The sequence below is a fragment of the Chiloscyllium plagiosum genome, unplaced genomic scaffold (assembly GCF_037043375.1).
Source record: "Chiloscyllium plagiosum isolate Xiang-an unplaced genomic scaffold, Cpla_swu_hap1 HiC_scaffold_23, whole genome shotgun sequence".
NCBI lineage: Eukaryota > Metazoa > Chordata > Chondrichthyes > Orectolobiformes > Hemiscylliidae > Chiloscyllium > Chiloscyllium plagiosum.
The window spans coordinates 58,177,980-58,196,619 of NW_028270161.1; the positions used below are offsets into that span (position 1 = coordinate 58,177,980).

The window sequence follows — 18,640 nt, forward strand, 5'->3', positions numbered from 1 at the left end:
GTTGTCATATGCACTTGATTAGATTAGATTCCCTACAGTGTGGAAACATGCCCCTCAGCCCAACCAGTTCATACCGACCCTCCGAAGAATAAGCCACCCAGACCCTTTTCCCTCTGACTAATGCACCTAATACTAAGGGCAATTTAGCATGGCCAATTCACCTGGCCTGCACATCTTTGGACTCTGGGAGGAAACCGTAGCACCCAGAGAAAACCCACGCAAACAATGTGAAAATGTGCAAACTCCACACAGACAGCCGCCCAAGGCTGGAATCAAACCTGGGACCCTGGTGCTGTGAGGCAGCAGTGCTGACCACTGGGCCACCGTGCCGCCCTCTTGAGGACATGTCCATACTATTTCAGTGTCTAGCACACAACAGATAGTTGGTGCAGAGTCATCAACAACTAGAACTTGAAGACTTTGGTCTTTGCTTGAAGTGGTCTCAGATTGAACAGCTTTGTATCCATGCATTCTGTGATTCCAATGCCAGGATCACTATCATGGAAGGCAAAGAGTCATAGAGATGTACAGCACATGGTGTTGGACTGGGGTGAATCATAGTATCCCTAATGTGGACCAGGTTAAGATGTGGAGCGTTGGTCCTTCCTCAGATAGCTGGCGGGGCAGGATACATAACGCACGCACATGCACGCGCACGCGCACACGCGCACACACAGAATCTTCATTTGCAGACCCGTATCCACAGATACACTCTGTCGGCGATCAGTCCATGCAACATGCTACAAATTTCCACCTTGGAAACAGAACCAGTCGGAGACAGACAGATTCCAACCTCACACCCCTAACACAATGTCTGAGCTGAGATGTCACCCCCTTTTTTTAATACTATAAAACCTTAAGTTGTCACCTTAACCTTAACTTGAAAGAAACTCTAAGACCCACACATTAATGAATCAAAAGCTGCATCCTCATTCCAAGTGATCAAAGGTCCAAGAGCAATCCAAGCGTGTTCAATACATCGCATCAGCTGCACGACACCTTGACCTCCTACTACAGATTCTGTGCCCAATGACCCTGCTCCACTAGTGCTGCTCCTTTTGCTAGCTGGCTCGTGGGTAGGATGATCGGACACGGGATTTGGGGGGAGAGAGAGAGAGCGAGGGAGGGAGAGAGACAGAAAGAAAGAAAAGAAAAGAAAAGAAAAGAAAAAGAAAAGAAAAGAAAGAAACCTGTTGGTCTATAACCTGGTGTTGTGTGATTTTTAACATCATTAAACATGGTAAAGAAAATCATCAAGATCAGTGCAAGCACCCATTTGTTGCCCCATCCTTGATTATAGACTCCAATAATTTTCCCACCATAGATGTTAGGATAACTGGTCTGTGATTCCCTGGTTTCCCTTGGTCATCCTTCTGAAAGAGCAAATTTGCAATCCAGAGGTACAGTTCCTGAATCCAGGGAATGTACTCTCCTGCTTCCTTTAATACCATCAGGAAATCATCAGGTCCTCAGGATTTGTCACTTTTCAGTTCCACTAATCTCCCTATTATTGAAGATTTAGTTTGACCTTGTCCTTGATCCTCTGTTGATTTCTTTGGGACTTCTAGCAAGTTATGCTCCTTTTCTGTTGTGAATACTGGAGCAAAATAATCATTCAGCATGTCTACAATTTCCTCATGATCATTGATGACATCTCAGTCTTAAGTGGGACAACAGTATTCTTAACCAGCTGATTTCCTTTTATATAACTCTAAAACTCTTCTTACTGACCCCTGCCCCACTAGTTTAAGCCCTCCCAAGTGATAGTAGAAAACCGCCCTACAAGGATACTGCTACAATGATCCAGATATCTGAATCCCTCCCTTGTAGAGCAGTTAGGTGAACTGGCCATGCTAAATTGCCCATAGTGTCCAGGGATGTACAGGCTACATGGCTAGCTGTGGGAAACGTAGAGTAGGGAGTTGGGTCTGGAGGAGTTGCTCTTTTATATCCCTTAAAAGTTTGCTTTCACAATCCTTTTTTAGCCACTCTCACAAGCTGCTTTTTGGCCCTTTGCTGTCCTTGTATTTGTCATATTCTGTGGGATATGCACTGTTCTTTGCATTTTTAATTTGAATTTTATTTTAAAATCCTTTTAATTTTATGCTGTCCCTTACCTCCTCAGATGTCCATGGCTGTTTTTTTTTGTGAATTGCAGCTTGTCCTGCTCATGGATACAAATGCTTCTGAATAGTATTAACCTTTTTTAAACTATCTACCAAAGCTCCTCAGTTGTTTTACTTATTAGCAAAGTTTCCCAGTTTACTGTAGACAGTCTCTGTCCCATCCCATTAAAAGTCTGCCTTATTTAAATCCAAAATTCTACAATCAGATCTTTGATTATCTTTTATAAATGCTATAGGAAACTCGATCATGTTATGATCACAATTTGACAAATGCTCGTGAACAACTAAGACACTAAATAAATCAGGCTTACTGCTCATTACTGGATCCAACATTGCTTATCCCCATGTCACATCCAAGACAGATCACCATAGGAAACTAGCCTAGACACATGCTAGAAATTCACAACCTTCCTGGCAGATGCTTGTCAGTTTATATTGAAATTAAAATTCCCTATTAATATTACTCTGCCTTTGTTACATAGTTGCCTAATTTCATAATTTATACAATCTAGCACTTCTGAGGTGCTACCAGATGACCTGTGACATTTATTGTGGTTTTCATTCCTTTACAGCTCCTCAGTTCCACCCCTCAGGTTTCCATTGGGTGTTTTCTCCCTCATTATAGAATATAGAACATAAAACATTACACATTACAGCGCAGTACAGGCTCTTCGGCCCTCAATGTTGCGCCAATCTGTCATACCAATCTGAAGCCCATCTAACCTACACTATTCCATGTACGTCCATATGCTCGTTCAATGACGACTTAAATGTACTTAACGTTGGCGAATCTACTACTGTTGCAGGCAAAGCATTCCATACCCTTACTACTCTGAGTAAAGAAACTACCTCTGACATCTGTCCTATATCTATCACCCCTCAATTTAAAGCTATGCCTCCTCATGCTCACCGTCACCATACTTTGAAAAAGGCTCTCCCTGTCAACCCTATCTAACCCTCTGATTATCTTGTATGTCTCTATTAAGTCACCTCTCAACCTTCTTCTCTCTAATGAAAACAACCTCAAGTCCCTCAGCCTTTCCTTGTAAGACCTTCCCTCCATACCAGGCAACATCCTAGTAAATCTCCTCTGCACCCTTTCCAAAGCTTCCACATCCTTCTTATAATATGGTGACCAGAACTGTACACAATACTCCAAGTGCCGCCGCACCAGAGTTTTGTACAGCTGCAGCATAACCTCATAGTTCCGGAACTCAATCCCTCTGTAATAAAAGCTAAAACACTGTATGCCTTCTTAACAACCCTGTCAACCTGGGTGGCAACTTTCAAGATCTCATCTACACTACCAAAAATCGTACCATTAGGCCAGTACTTTGCATTCTGGTTACTCCAACCAAAGTGAATCACCTCACACTTGTCTGCATTAAACTCCATTTGCCACCAGCTCTGCAGCTTATCTATGTCTCTCTGTAACCAACAACATCCTTCGTCACTATTCACACCACCACCGACCTTAGTGTCGCCTGCAAATTTACTAACCCACCCTTCTACGTCCTCATCCAGGTAGTTTATAAAAATGACGAACAGTAGTGGACCCAACACCGACCCTTGCACTACACCACTAGTAACTGGACTCCAGGATGAACATTTCCCATCAATCACCACCCTGTCTTCTTTCAGCAAGCCAATTACTGATCCAAACTGCTGTATCTCCCACAATCCATTCCTCCGCATTTTGTACAATAGCCTACTGTGGGGAACCTTATCGAATGCCTTGCTGAAATCCATACACACCACATCAACCGGTTTACTCTCATCTACCTGTTTGGTCACCTTCTCAAAGAACTCAATACGGTTTGTGAGGCACGACCTACCCTTCACATGCTGACTATCCATAATCAAATTATTCTTTCTAGATGATTATAAATCCTATCTCTTATAACCTTTTCTAACACTTCACCAACAAATGAAGTAAGGCTCACTGGTCGATAATTACCAGGTTTGTCTCTACTCCCCTTCTTGAACAGGGGAACCACATTTGCTATCCTCCAGTCTTCTGGCACTATTCCTGTAGACAATGACGATTTAAAGATCAATGCCAAAGGCTCGGCAATCTCCTTCCTGGCTTCCCAGAGGATCCAAGGATAAATCCCATCCAGCCCAGGGGACTGATCTATTTTCACACTCTGCAGGATTTCTAATACCTCTTCCTTGTGAACCTCAATCCCACCTAGTCTCGTAGCCTGTATCTCAGTATCCTCGACAACACTGTCATTTTCTAGAGTGAATACTGTCAAAAAATATTCATTTAGTGCTTCCCCTATCTCTTCTGGCTCCACACACAACTTCCCACTACTATCCTTGATTGGCCCTAATCTTACTCTCATCATTCTTTTATTCCTTAAATACCTATAGAAAGCCTTAGGGTTTACCCTGATCCTATCCACCAACTTCTCATGTCTCCTCCTGGCTCTTCTGAGCTTTCTCTTTAGGTCTTTCCTGGCTACCTTGTAACCCTCCAGCGCCCTAACTGAGCCTTCACAGCTCATCCTAACATAAGCCTTCTTCTTCCTCTTGACCAGAGATTCCACTTCCTTCGTAAACCACGGCTCCCACGCTCTACAGCTTCTTCCCAGCCTGACAGGTACATACTTATCTAGGACACACAGGAGCTTTTCCTTGAATAAGCTCCACATTTCTAATGTGCCCATCACCTGCAGTTTCCTTCCCCATCCTATGCTTCCTAAATCTTGCCTAATCGCATCGTAATTGCCTTTCCCCCAGCTGTAACTCTTGCCCTGTGGTATACACCTATCCCCTTCTATCACTAAAGTAAACATAACAGAATTGTGATCGCTATCACCAAAGTGCGCACCTACTTCCAAGTCTAACACCTGGCCGTGCTCATTACCTAGTACCAAATCTAATGTGGCTTCGCCCCTTGTTGGCCTGTCTACATACTGTGTCAGGAAGCCCTCCTGCACACACTGGACAAAAACTGACCTATCTATAGTACTCGTACTATAGTGTTCCCAGTCAATATTTGCAAAGTTGAAGTCCCCCATGACAATTACCCTGTCTCTCTCACTCCTATTGAGAATCATCTTTGCTATCCTTTCCTCTACATCTCTGGAACTATTCAGAGGCCTATAGAAAACTCCCAACAGGGTGACCTCTCCTTTCCTGTTTCTAACCTCAGCCCATACTACCTCAGTTGGCGAGTCCCCAAACATCCTTTCTGCAACTGTAACACTGTCCTTGACCAACAATGCCACACCTCCCCCTCTTTTACCATCTTCTCTGTTCTTACTGAAACATCTAAATCCTGGAACTTGCCACAACCATTCCTGTCCCTGCTCTATCCATGTCTCCAAATTGGCCACAACACTGAAGTCCCAGGTACCAACCCATGCTGCAAGTTCACCCACCTTATTCCGGATGCTCCTGGCGTTGAAGTAGACACACTTCAAACCAATTTCTTGCTTGCCGGTGCCATCTTGCGTCCCTGAAACTTGATTTCGGACCTCCCTACTCTCAACCTTTTCTATACTGAAACTACAATTTTGGTTCCCATCCCCCTGCTGGATTAGTTTAAATCCACCCCAATAGCCTTAGCGAATTCCCCCCCCGACCCTGAGGATATTGGTACCCCTCTGGTTCAGATGAAGACCATCCTGCTTGTAGAGGTCCCACTTACCCTAGAAAGAGCCCCAATTATCCAAGGATCCAAAACTCTCCCTCCTGCACCAGCCCTGTAGCCACATGTTCAACTCCTCTCTCCCTATTCCTCGCCTCACTAGCACATGGCATTGGCGACAAACCAGAGACAACAACTCTGTTCGTCCTAGCTCTTAGCTTCCATCCTAGCTCCCTGAATTTCTGCCTTAAATCCCCATCTCTCTTCCTACCTATGTCATTGATGCCTATGTGGACCACGACTTGGGGCTACTCCCCCTCCCCCTTAATGATCCCAAAAATACGATGAGACATCACGAACCCTGGCACCTGGGAAGCAACACACCAACCGTGAGTCTCTCTTGTCCCCACAGAGCTCTGTGCCCCACTGCTTTTGCCTGGTAAGTCGTCCTCCTCAACAGTATCCAAAACAGTATACTTATTGTTGAGGGGAATGGCCACAGGGGATCCCTGCACTGCCTGCCGGTTCCCTTTCCGTCCCCTGACTGTAATCCATCTGCCTTTTTCTTGTAACTGAGGAGTGACTACCTCCCTGTAACTCCTCTCAGTAAGCCCCTCTGCCTCCCGAATGATCCGAAGTTCATCCAGCTCTAGCTCCAGTTTCCTAACGTGGTTTTCGAGGAGCTGGAGTTGGATGCACTTCCCACAGATGTAGTCAGCAGGGACACTAGTGGTGACCCTTACCTCCCACATTCTGCAGGAGGAACATTCAATTGCCCTAACCTCCATTCCCACTATTCTAAATTCCCAAAGAGACTGTTGAAAAATAAGGAATAAAAAATAAACTTATTACCTTACCAATCTTGCGCACAGAAGCTTTTATTTTGGTTAGAGGAGGATGGGTGGGACACACTATCCGAGTAGTGTTTTGGGTAATGCAACCACACAAATATATAACTTCCCAGAAGTCCTTTGCTCTTCCCTCGCACCTCTCGGCAAATGGAGGCCCCGACGCCTGAAGTAAGGTTTTAAAACAGTTAGACTCACCTTCCCAGAAGTCCTTCGCTCCTCCCTCAGACCTCTCGGCATTACTTCTTCCCTCACCAATGAAGCCATTCTGTTTCTAATCAGTAATGCCACTTCACCCCCTCTGCCATTTTCTCTATTTCTCCTGTAAACTTATATCCTGTTGCATTTAGTTCCCATGCTGTAGCCGTGTCTATATCATGTACCATATCATAGTGTTCAATTTGAATCAGTGCCTGCAGGTCATTTAATTTGTTCCTTACAAATACATGAAGTGTATGAAGAACTCTGAATTTGGCTGTACAATCTATCTAGTTCTTCAGCGTCTTTTTATTACTTTTCACTCTTGTCTTACTCAGTTCACTTTTCATAATTCCACCATGTTGATTAAACTGGTTCTGCTTGTTCATCCTATTAATCTCTACCTTCTCCTCACATGCTGACCTGCTTCTTTGGTTCTCACCACCACCCTGGCCCCACTAGTTTAAACCCCCATCCCCCCCCCTTAACTGCCAGTAGCAAACCTTAGGGTGTAGGTTCTGTGTGTTTGTTTATGGCGTTGTGGTTGGAGTGCCAGGCCTCTAGGAATTCTCTGGCAGGTCTTTGCTGAGCCTATCCCAGAATAGATGTGTTGTCCCAGTCGAAACGGTGATTTTTTTCATTCGTGTGTAAGGCTACGAGGGAGAAAAAAACCCCACCATTTCGACTGGGACAACATATCTATCCTGGGACAGGATAAGCAAAGACATGCCAGAGAATTCCTAGAGGCCTGGCACTCCAAACACAATGCCATAAACAAACACATAGATCTAGATACCATCTATCAACCCCTCAGAAAATGAACAGGAAATGACATCACCACAAACCTCAGGAACCCCATCCAGGACAAACATATAAATAGAAAGCAGGAGACAACAGCTTTGCTTCACTTGGAGGTCACCACTGATGATGTTACCTAGCCAGGTAACAAAACGTCTGGATTTCAAACCTACAGCTCAGCGAGCAAACCTACACCCTAAACCTCAACCTGAGCTACAAACCTTCACAAACCTTGCAGTAGCAAACTTCCCAACAAGGATACTGATGCCCCTCCAGTGCAACCCCTCCTTTTTGTCCAGGTTCCATTTGCAAGAGATACCAATGATCCAGATATCTGAATCCCTCCCTTGTACAGCAGTTCGGTGGACTGGCCATGCTAAATTGCCCACAGTGTCCAGGGATGTGCAGGCTAGGTGGTTAATCATGGGACATATAGAGTCGAGAGATGGGTCTAGGTGAGATGCTCTTCAGAGGATCAGTGTGTACGAGTTGGGCCAGATGGCCTGTTTCCACACTATTGGGCTTCTATGAAAAGATTAGCTCTTGAGCAACATATTCAGCTGTACTATTTTCCTTTTTCTGGCCTTACTTGCATATGGTACAGGGTGGAATCCTTGGATTACAACCCTTGAGGTCTTGCTTTTTAATTCTCTTTGTAACAATGCAGGGCATTCATCAAGACAGCAGTTAATGGTGACCTGTGACAGCCTGTTAACTGCTTTTTCACTAATTAATTGAAGTTAGTTGAGGAGGTGGTTAAACAGCTCTGCTTATATTCTTCGAATTTGTAATGCCCTATCTAAACCCAGGATCGCTGATGAATCAGTTGATTGAGGCTCTTCAAGCACTGTAGAATTTCTTGCAGTATCTGTGATCTACTTGATTCAAATTTATCTGCTTTCTGACTTGGAAAGTGTCTTGTATCTCCAAATTTATTATGGACAGTCCTACAGCTGTTTTGGAAGGTATTGTGCTTGAATTGTGATGATCTGCCATTAAGGTCATTGGGTCAAAATCCTGCAACTCCTTTCTTAACAACACCATGGGTTTATCTATAATCACAACAATTGCAGCAATTCAAGATTCACAACCAACTTCCATGATGTAAACCCTGCAGATGCCATGTTTCTCTGCTAGCAATTGCTGGATTACCTCATTCTTTTCGTCAATGGCTAAGAAAAGCTAGGTCAAGCCAAGCTTTAGTACAGAGGAGTACATAATACACCTGAGGTTTCACAGTCATCCTTGATATACTATGTGCACACTTGCACTGTACATAGGCAACACTCAAGGTTCTCAAAGAGATTCCTTCATGACGACCCTTTTGAGCCTTAAATACTGAGATGTCTCCAGATCTTTGTGCTGGGGGTGAGATACTGCTAAGCTTTGAAATTATATGGCAATGGTTCTCCAATAGCCACATAGCTTTCATCTCACACACTCTGCTTATCTCTATCTTATAGTCAATTCGAGATCAACTCAAAGGACAGGACGCATCCAAGATGACATGTTGCAATCAGGGAGGCAGAAAACTGCTGGTGGTTAAGGGTTCATATTGAGCATTCAAGACGAGACTATTGCTGTTCCAGCTGCTAACCCAGTTATTTTTTCTTTTCCCATGTCTGGTCTATACCAACTCATTCACTGAAGTCAACAGGAATGATTAGCTTGACAGACTTGTTAGGACAGTAGAAATTACAAGGGGACCGACTACATTCCAAAACCACAGGCTATCAATTAGGTCGCAGCCAGGTGAAAGAATGAGAATCTTATGATATTCTTCACATTGAATATCTCAGCTAAATAAAATTATTTTAATTACCGTGTGGGCGGCATGGTGGCACAGTGGTTAGCACTGCTGCCTCCCAGCGCCAGAGACCCGGGTTCATTTCCCGCCTCAGGCGACTGACTGTGTGGAGTTTGCACGTTCTCCCCATGTCTGCATGGGTTTCCTCCCACAGTCCAAAGATGTGCAGGTCAGGTAAATTGGCCATGCTAAATTGCCCGTAGTGTTAGGTAAGGGGTAAATGCAAGGGTATGGGTGGGTTGCGCTTTGGCGGGGCGGTGTGGACTTGTTGGGCCAAAGGGCCTGTTTCCACACTGTAAGTAATCTAATCTAATCTAAAAAAAAACTATGAATCTCTCTCAGCCTTAAATATGCACAAGGAGTCTACCCCCACAGCTCTCTTTGGCAAAGTGTTCTAAGCCCTCTCAATCCTCAGAAGAAATGTATGGCTTGAAACACACAAATCAGGCTATAAATAAATATGGCAGTCGTTGTATACATAACCTGTTACAAGACCTTACTTTCTTTTTGGTCATATTGGCTGTTGAACAATAGGACACCAGCAGGACTCTCAATAATAGTGCCAAAGGAACAGTCTGATGTTACTTTTAAACATACAATGCTCTTTTGGAACCACACTAATCTAGCATAGATTAAATTCCATGCATAATAGTGGATAAAAAGCAATGAGATAGATGGACTTGTTAATTTGCCCTTAATAATGTTTGTCAGATTACAGTTGCTGGGTGAAATTAATAAACTTGGGCATATAAAATGGCAAAATTATATTGTTGAAATTTGTACATGATAAAGTGTTGAATATTTGTACATTCATGCATTTTGTTGGTCCAGATGAAACATGGTGACAGTGTTTTGTATTTTGATTTACCTTAACTGAAAATAACTGGGCTCAAAGCAATAATAATATCAATTAAACAATACAAAAGCAAAATGAGATTGCATCTCACTAAATACCTTAAGGTACTTCAAAACATATAATTACTCTGAGGTGCTGAGACTTGTTACATTGACAAATAACAGCAGCCATTTGGGCACAGTTAAATCATACACTGCAATTTTCTCTCCTCACCTGTGCTGCTAGCTTAGATACAGAAGTACAATCTGAAGTGTCTTGATGCCAGAAGTGCTAACATCAAGGCAAGCTAACACATGCTTAAATACACTAAAACATGTTTACCATAAAATGTTATTCACCGAATTATCAAATAGTACAGAACCAAAGAATACTTATTTAAAGACAAAAAAAACTGCAGATGCTGGAATTCAAAGTAGACAAACAGGAGGCTGGAAGAACGCAGTACGCCAGACAGCATCAGGAGATGGAGAAGTCAATGTAACAAACAGGAGGCTGAAGAAGAGTCATACCCGAAACACTGACTTCTCCACCTCCTGATGCTGCCTGGCTTGCTGTGTTTTTCCAGCCTCCTGGTTGTCTGTCTCCAAAGGAGACTTATTAGCTTGTTGTGTCTGTGTCAGATCTTTAAAAAGGGCTATCTAAATAGCACAACTTACCTGATTTTTTTTTTCTCATAATCCTGCAAAATTCAATTCCTTTTTATAAGTTACTATTCTGTTCAGGCACAGCATCATGTAACTTGTTGCATGAAAAAAATCTAATCCCCTCTGAGCTTTTGTGAATTCTTTTTAACCAATCCCCCCTCTTTATGAATCCATTTGCTAAGTAATTACCAAATGACTGTATAATTTTGGAAATCTCCCCTGAATCTTCTAGATGTGAGAAAAGATCCAAATAGTCAAACAAATATGAAAGACAAGAACCAGGAAAATCAGGGTCTTCAATTAGATTATGAAACAGCATCACTTCTCTCTCAACTGATGTAAAAGGAAGGGAATGGGAGAGAAAAAAAAAGTCTATTTTACAGCAATCTTGGGCAAGATCTCCTGGGAGTTCATAAACCAGAATGATTAGCACAGTACCCATTCTCCCCCCCCCCCCCACCAATCCACCTCCCATATATCCCAATGTCTGTCCCTACAATTCTTCTGGAGTACTTCCTTATAAGCAGTAGCAAACCCAGTCCTGCCATGTCCATTTACTTCAGAAGAAATAGTTCTGTGTTGAAGCGGAGCCATTCGCTTGAATTTGCAGCTCCTCATGGCGTGTCATGTTTTAAGGCATTTGTTATAAAGTGGAGGTTGACCCCCCCTCTGAGAATTAAAACAAAAACACCCAAAGAAGAGCACCTCACCCCATAATCTGTAAAAGGAGTGTGAAAATTGGTATAACCTGCCTTTCAACATTTCTAATGTTTAAACAAATAAATCCCTTACATTCACTTTAAAATCAACAAGTAACACTTTATTTATCCAGCTCTTCTAACAGTCACTACTATTACAAAAAAAGCAAGATTCTAATGGTGTGCTGTTCCAATAAATACAAGTCCCACTCTTATTAGAAAAAAGAATTTAGTCTCTCGAAATTCTAGCAAGGTTACAGGTCTTCTGGAATGTTCTGTTCCTTCTCCGTTGATTCTTCTCTCAAGAAAATTAAATAGTTGTATTGTTGGTACCATTGTTATTTAGATGGTGCTTTCTCTAAGACATAGAGGAGGCTTTGAGAGCCAGTAATTATCTCGAGAACTAATGGTCATTAGCTCTGGCGGATGGCAGCTAGCACTGGGATCTATGTTCAGTTGCCCCCTTCTTTTAATACCCGTGATGACTTATCAATATTTCTTACAATAGGATCGGTCCTTTATCAAAATCATCAGACTTAAATTTAATAGATTATGGCATCTAAGTGTCTGGTTCAAATTGATTGGTTAAATTTAAAAACCTGATGATGTCTTGGTAAAGACTGCTACTAGGCCTGGTAACTGTACAACCTTTTGATACAAATGTTTCAATTCAGGTGCTCTCTGTGTACTTGCAAACATTCAAACTGCTGCTCACAGACATCCATTTTAAACCTTTCAGCACAGAAAAAGCACATGATCTTTTAAAAGGAACCACATAATGCTTTACCCCTAGCACTTTACAAACACCAAATTCTAACTTTCTACCTCCCAATCGACAAGTACTCTACCCACCTTTGCAACACACTATCAGTTCCATGTCTAAATGGGCTTCCTTCACATCTGCTTAACGCAGTTATGTATCTGTTGTTATTGCCACAAAAATGATACCAAATCAGAATATGCTTGAACACTGACCAAAGCAAACTAAATGGAATCTATTTTTTTTATGTTTGTTATACATTATATATATAGTGAATTGCAAAATTTAAGCTTTATTCAAAGTAGGTCATTATTGGAAAACTTGGTAGAACTCTGTAGTTATGAAGCTGTTAATTGACCAGGTCAATTATTTACGCTGTAACTTGTGTAAAATGTAACATTTAGAGAGTTCGTATTATAAGTCAAATTGGGTTCAAGATTATTTCAACATTACATAGTATCTGTTTAAACAAATTGAAATTGAAAGGATCCTGCATTACTTTAAAGTGAGATATCAGCTTAGGATTTAATGGTCTACACTTTAAGGCAGCAAAAATGAAGGGCTTATTCATGTAGCTTTGTGGTTGAAAAATCAACAGAATATGATAGGATGGAAGTACTTTTCTTCTTTGCCCTTTATAAGCAAATCTACTATAAATAGAAGTGTCAGTTTTCAGTTACACTGAAATGAATTAAATATTGAAATTTGGCAAGAACAATCAATTTTAAGATAATCAGAAGCAAAATATTCCAGATGTTGGAAATTATAGACAAAAACAAAAAAAAATGCACGAAAAACTCACCTGGTCTGACAAAAACGATTAATGTTTCAGGTCTGTTCATCAGGGCTCTCTAACGAAAGATCCAGTTTCAAAACAATTTCAGAAAATCAGATTCTCCTATACAACTAGAAAGCTTCATACACACATGTAACATATTAACATTCTCATAATTACCTGATACACTGGCTCTTCTGAGTTGCAGCATATTTTTGATAGCAGGTTGATACTGCATAGGGTTGTATTTCATAAAAACTACTGTCACAGTCTTCAACACTGGAAGAACTTTTCCAGTCAAAATTGCCACTGATGTTTTCATATTCAGGAGTGAGAGACTGTTGCTCAGTCAAATGCACTTTAAAATTCTGTGCCCATTCTTTGTGGCGTTGAACATGAGATTCCTGTTGAGCAGGAGCATTAGTTGGAAAAACAGAGGGGTTTTTAAGTATTTGCCCTTTCTTTGTGGGATAGCAGGAATCCACAGAGTGTGCTTTCATAGGCTTAATCTCTCGATCACCTGTCATGGACCCTGAAAGGCAGAGATTATTGTCCTTATTTTCCATAGAAAGAAATCCATCTGGTGTGCTGTCTAGTGAATAGCTGCCTTTTGTCAAAAATTTTGGAAAGTCAGTTTTCATTTTAGCAGAGAGTTTTATACCAAGAATTCGTTTAAATGAATTTTTCTTTGAAGGCGCTTTTAGTGACTTTTCCAGCTTTTCAGAATCAGCAGATGACAAAGACTTAGCTCTTGGCTTTGATATAGCGACTTCATTATTTGGTGAAGTACTTGTTAGTGTTACAGTGCCAGGACTCCCCAGAAAAGGCAAAATAGGATGTGGCAATTTCCATACAGGTTTCTCACTCAGATGAACTGCTTTGTGTTCACTACTAGATGTTTTAGTTTCTGTGGTGGATAAACTGCCAATTCCCTCTTCTGAATCATTTTCTATTGAACCACTTGCACTTTTCTCATTGCTTACTGACAGATCCTTTTTAACTATAACAGATGAAGGCAGGCTGTGACGCTGTGGTTTTTCTGGCATAATCTTTGGAGAGATGTCTGACTTTGTGGACATTGCTTCATTGCTCAGCACTCTATCAAAATCTGAACCACTATCATTACTTGATACAGGCACTTTTGGAGCATATGACAAACTGAGGTATTTGGGCAAACTCATAGAGAGCGAGCTACTTCTAATAAAACTGCTTTTGCTGTCTGCTGGCAATGTTCTGTTGCCACTTTCCAAATCTTTCTTTATTTGTTCTATTTTACTTTTATTTTGCAAGTCTGAAGAGATTTTAACTTTAGTGACGCAGTCCAGAACAGGCTTTTTGGGGTGTAAAACACTTTGATTACAAGAATCTTTTGAGTGACTAAGTTCAGCAATGTTATCCTGTAATGATGCACTGTTCATCTTGACAGTCTGATATGAACTTTCATTTTTACTCATTAAAACACTTCCAGCATCCAAGGAAATAACTGATTTCTTCAAGTCTACAGCAGTTCCATCTGGAGTCTTGAAGCAAAGATTGTTGCCCATCTCATTAGGACACACTGCATCTTCCATACAGTTGTCTATACAGTTCTGCCTGATGAGACCAACAAGACGTACTTTTTTTGGCTTTGGCATAGGAATTGGTTTGACGCAAGGCACTGAAGCGAATGTTGAAGTGTTAATTGAAGAATTATCCTGAAAAGTCAACTTCTCCTTTTCTGCAACCATAAATAGAACCTTTGACTGGTTGTCATGCACACTTTCTTCGAGATCAGTACCAGAGGAGTGACAATTTTTTCCATTTTTCATTTCGTTTTCTGATGGTTCAGCAACATTTTTAACTTCATAATCTTTATTCCCAATAACAAATGGCTCCCCTGTATTTCTTTTGGAACTTCTTATATTTTGGAAAGTTTGGTCAGTATTGAACACTTCAGTTTGCCCATTGCTACTACTGTGCAATTTGATATCTGCATCACCAAGTGCATCTTTTTGTTTTGGAAGATAATTGTTTGGTGATACAACCTGAGTTAGCACATCTTTAAATTTCTGCTCTGGGAAACTAGTTTTACTCATTATCTGATACTTGTTAACTTTTTTGCCGTTCTGAGTCTCTGGTCTGTGCCATACTCTAGAGGAATAATTTGCTTGGTTGTATTTTTTGCTCTTTTCTAAAGGTTCCAATTTGGACAAGTGGTCAATGACAAGTTGTGTTTTATCTGTATTTTCACCATTTATATATTTATGCTCATATTCAGTTTTACATGAGTAATTTGCTATGACACAATGTTGGATCAATTCACAGTCTCCCTTTTGCATTCCATCACCTTGACAAGTTGAACACTTGACATTTTCACTCCATTCTCGCTTAGTTTTCTCTGAACATTTATTAATTTGCAGTGGTGTTGGTTTGACTTCAGCCACAGGTGTAACTTTTGGCAATATTGGTTTTGGTGCTAATGCTGGCTTTGGTCCCTTATGTGTTGAGAATGGTTCTGATATGAGGATGTCTGGCTTTGGCGCAACTGGAGGAGGAGGTGGCTTCTTTCCCAAAGTAATTCGGGGTTTAGGGGCCACTGGTGGCTTCTTAATTCCTACAGAAAAAAGATACACAGAAAAATTGTGTTTCATTAGCTTTGATGAGACAATCGCTCATTTGGAAGAGCATATTTTGTACAAAAATTGACTAACATGTGGACTAAGCTACAGCACAAACGTATAGAATACTTAAACAATTACAGTAACTTTCAATGTGATGTTAAAACATTAGTACTATTTTCAGATAAGAGGACAGCGGATAAGAGCAAGAACCAGTGTGGATGAACTGCCAATGGGAGCACAACTGAACAATTTCAAAAATGAGAGGAAGAGTAAATGCAAGCAGATGAAAGAGAGAGAGAAGAAATATGGACAAGATAGAATGAAGGCAAGGGATGAAAAATAGATCTGGAATGCAGGATGACTCAAGACAGATGTGTTACTGAAATAGAGAGAATGCACAGAGACACACTGAAGACAGACAGTAAATGAGTAGATATGGAAACAAGGATATTCAAATAAAAGCACTCAGTGCATGCAGGAAAGCATGCAGGAGACTGGAGAATTATGGTGAGGGGTCAGGAAAAGGAAATTCAGTTGATGAAGGGAGGGCAAGTGAGCAAGGTTTTAAAAGGACATGAGCTACTTGGAAGTGTTAGGCATAAAATTAAATGGACCATATAGAAGAACTCTGTAAATCACCTGATTCGGCCTTTGTTAGAAGATAGAGACAAAAAAAACTGCAAATGCTAGAATCCAAGGTAGACAAGCAGGAGGCTGGAAGAACACAGCAAGCCAGGCAGCATCATGAGGTGGAGAAGCCAACATTTCGTGTGTAATTCTTCCTTCAACTCAAAACGCAGACTTCTTCACCCCCTGGTGCTGCCTGGCTTGTTGTGTTCTTCCAGCCTCCTAGTGTCTATTTTCATTAGAGAACCAGATAATTGTAGGAACCTAACTAAGGAGGATATAAATGACTTAGAAATGGTACAGATGATGCTTACAAAAACATGACCAGAGATGAGAAAGATTCCAATAATGAAGAGATTTTTGAAAAGTTAGGTCTGCTTTCAAGAGGTCTTGACAGAATTGAAAGAGAAATCTGATGATTTAGCGAAAAACCGGATTTAACATAAAATCATTGGCAGAAGATTTATACACTGCTTAGCACTGCTGCCTCACAGTGCCAGGGACCCAGCATCAATCCCAGCCTCGAGTAACTGTCTCTGTGGAGTTTGCACATTGTCCCCGTGTCTATGTGGATTTCTTCCAGGTGCTCCAGTTTCCTCCCACAATCCAAAGATGCACAGGTTAGGTGAACTGGCCATGCTAAAATTGCCCATAGTGTTCAGGGATGTCTAGGTTAGGTGCATTATGTAGAGTAACAGGGTAGGGGAATGGGTCTGGGTAGGTTACTCTTTGGAAGGTCGGTATGAACTTGTGGGGTAGAATGGCCTGTTTCCATACTGTAGGGATTCTATTAAATATTTTAACTCTTCTGTTGGTATTTTGAAGGTTTGTCAGGAATAGGTGGTGGAAGCTGATTCTATAGCTGGACAACCAGTTGAAAATGAGAAGTTGATAGGTTACAGCCCAATACATGGGGTTAAGATAGACCAGAATGGAGGAATGAAATAACTACTTCTGTGATATAAGTATCTATGACTCTGTGATTGATACATGCAAACGAGAGGGAGAGGACAGAGAAACTAGAACCAGAGAGCATACAAAGCAAGCACATAGGCGTGAGATAGCACAATTATGGACTTCAGAAAGAGGAGACATCAGCACGAGACAGAATGATCAAGATGAGACGACTTCGCGGTAGTGGATTAACTTCAGTATTTAAATCCTTGACATTCAGAATATGAACTAAATACTTGCAAACATTCTATTGCCCACCAGTGTTGAAGAAGCTTGTAATAGTAGCATCTTTCTGATCCACAAGTGGCCATGTTATAACAAGAATTGAAGCATACAATAACACTGCATTTTATCTGTTGTCAGCTGCCAATAAAATGGGCCATGAACATGGAACTTCAGTTGCACTTATGTAGCAATCTAAAAACATCGTAGGATACAGGAACTTACACAGCAGCCAAAACTATTCACCATAGCAACAACTGCGGGAAGAGAAAGTAAGAGTAAAGCAGATGTTTAACAGGTGTGTAGGTGAAAATAAAATGCTTAATATTTACAAATGTGGTTGATTTTGCAATGCAAGCAGAGATTGGAACTGCAAATTCCAACTTACCAACTGCAAATTAAGTTAAAACTGGGTTTCCCTATGGAAAGAAAATATTGCCATTTACGATTTTACACTGAACTTTTAAGCCTTTAGATATTGTAATTTGGAGATGCTGATGTTTGTTGGGGGTGTACAAAGTTAAAAATCACACATCACCATGTCATAGTCCAACAGGTTTATTTGGAAGCACTAGCTTTCAGAGTGCTGCCCCTTTATCAGGTGGTCCACAACTACCTAATGGAGGGGCAGCGCTCCGAAAGCTAGTGCTTCCAATTAAACCTGTTGGACTATAACTTGGTGTTGTGTGATTTTTATATCATTGGAGACAAATTTGCATTTCAGACCTCTCAATATTAAGGAGGACAATGTACAATTTTCATTTAAATTTCATCTGGATTATCATTGTCCTTTTATTTCTAACTCCTTTTTGGGTTAAATTTAACTTTCCTCAAACTATCATTCAAATGAGATGTGACCAATGATTAATATACCAAGAGTATAACCTTATACTCCCACAAAGAGCTAGCTTCAAAAAAATGTGTTATCTCGACCACTTTCAATTACTGCCTACCAAAATGTTAACATTTTACACTGTTCATTGATACTCCTCAAAAATGTTGAAGAATTTTATTTTGAAAAGTTAGCAGAATTACAGCTAACACACATTACCGCCTATGTAAACATTTAGAGTCGTACACCACAGCCTAGCTAGATATCCTAAACTCAAAGATCCTTCAACAGCACCCT

The 18,640-nt window shown here is 41.0% G+C and overlaps 1 protein-coding gene across 2 annotated transcripts in view; it reads right to left on the bottom strand.

Annotated features, from left to right (window-relative positions):
• fgd6 (FYVE, RhoGEF and PH domain containing 6) overlaps positions 1-18,640 on the bottom strand; it is a 141,228-nt gene that overhangs the window by 119,183 nt on the left and 3,405 nt on the right. For both annotated transcript variants that reach the window (XR_015761198.1, XM_043713308.2), the window contains exon 2: positions 13,289-15,701. Coding sequence is in view for 1 of the 2 variants with exons in the window: in XM_043713308.2 (XP_043569243.2) it covers positions 13,289-15,701 (2,413 nt within the window). In the remaining variant the exon portion in view is untranslated. The remainder of the gene's footprint in view (positions 1-13,288; positions 15,702-18,640) is intronic.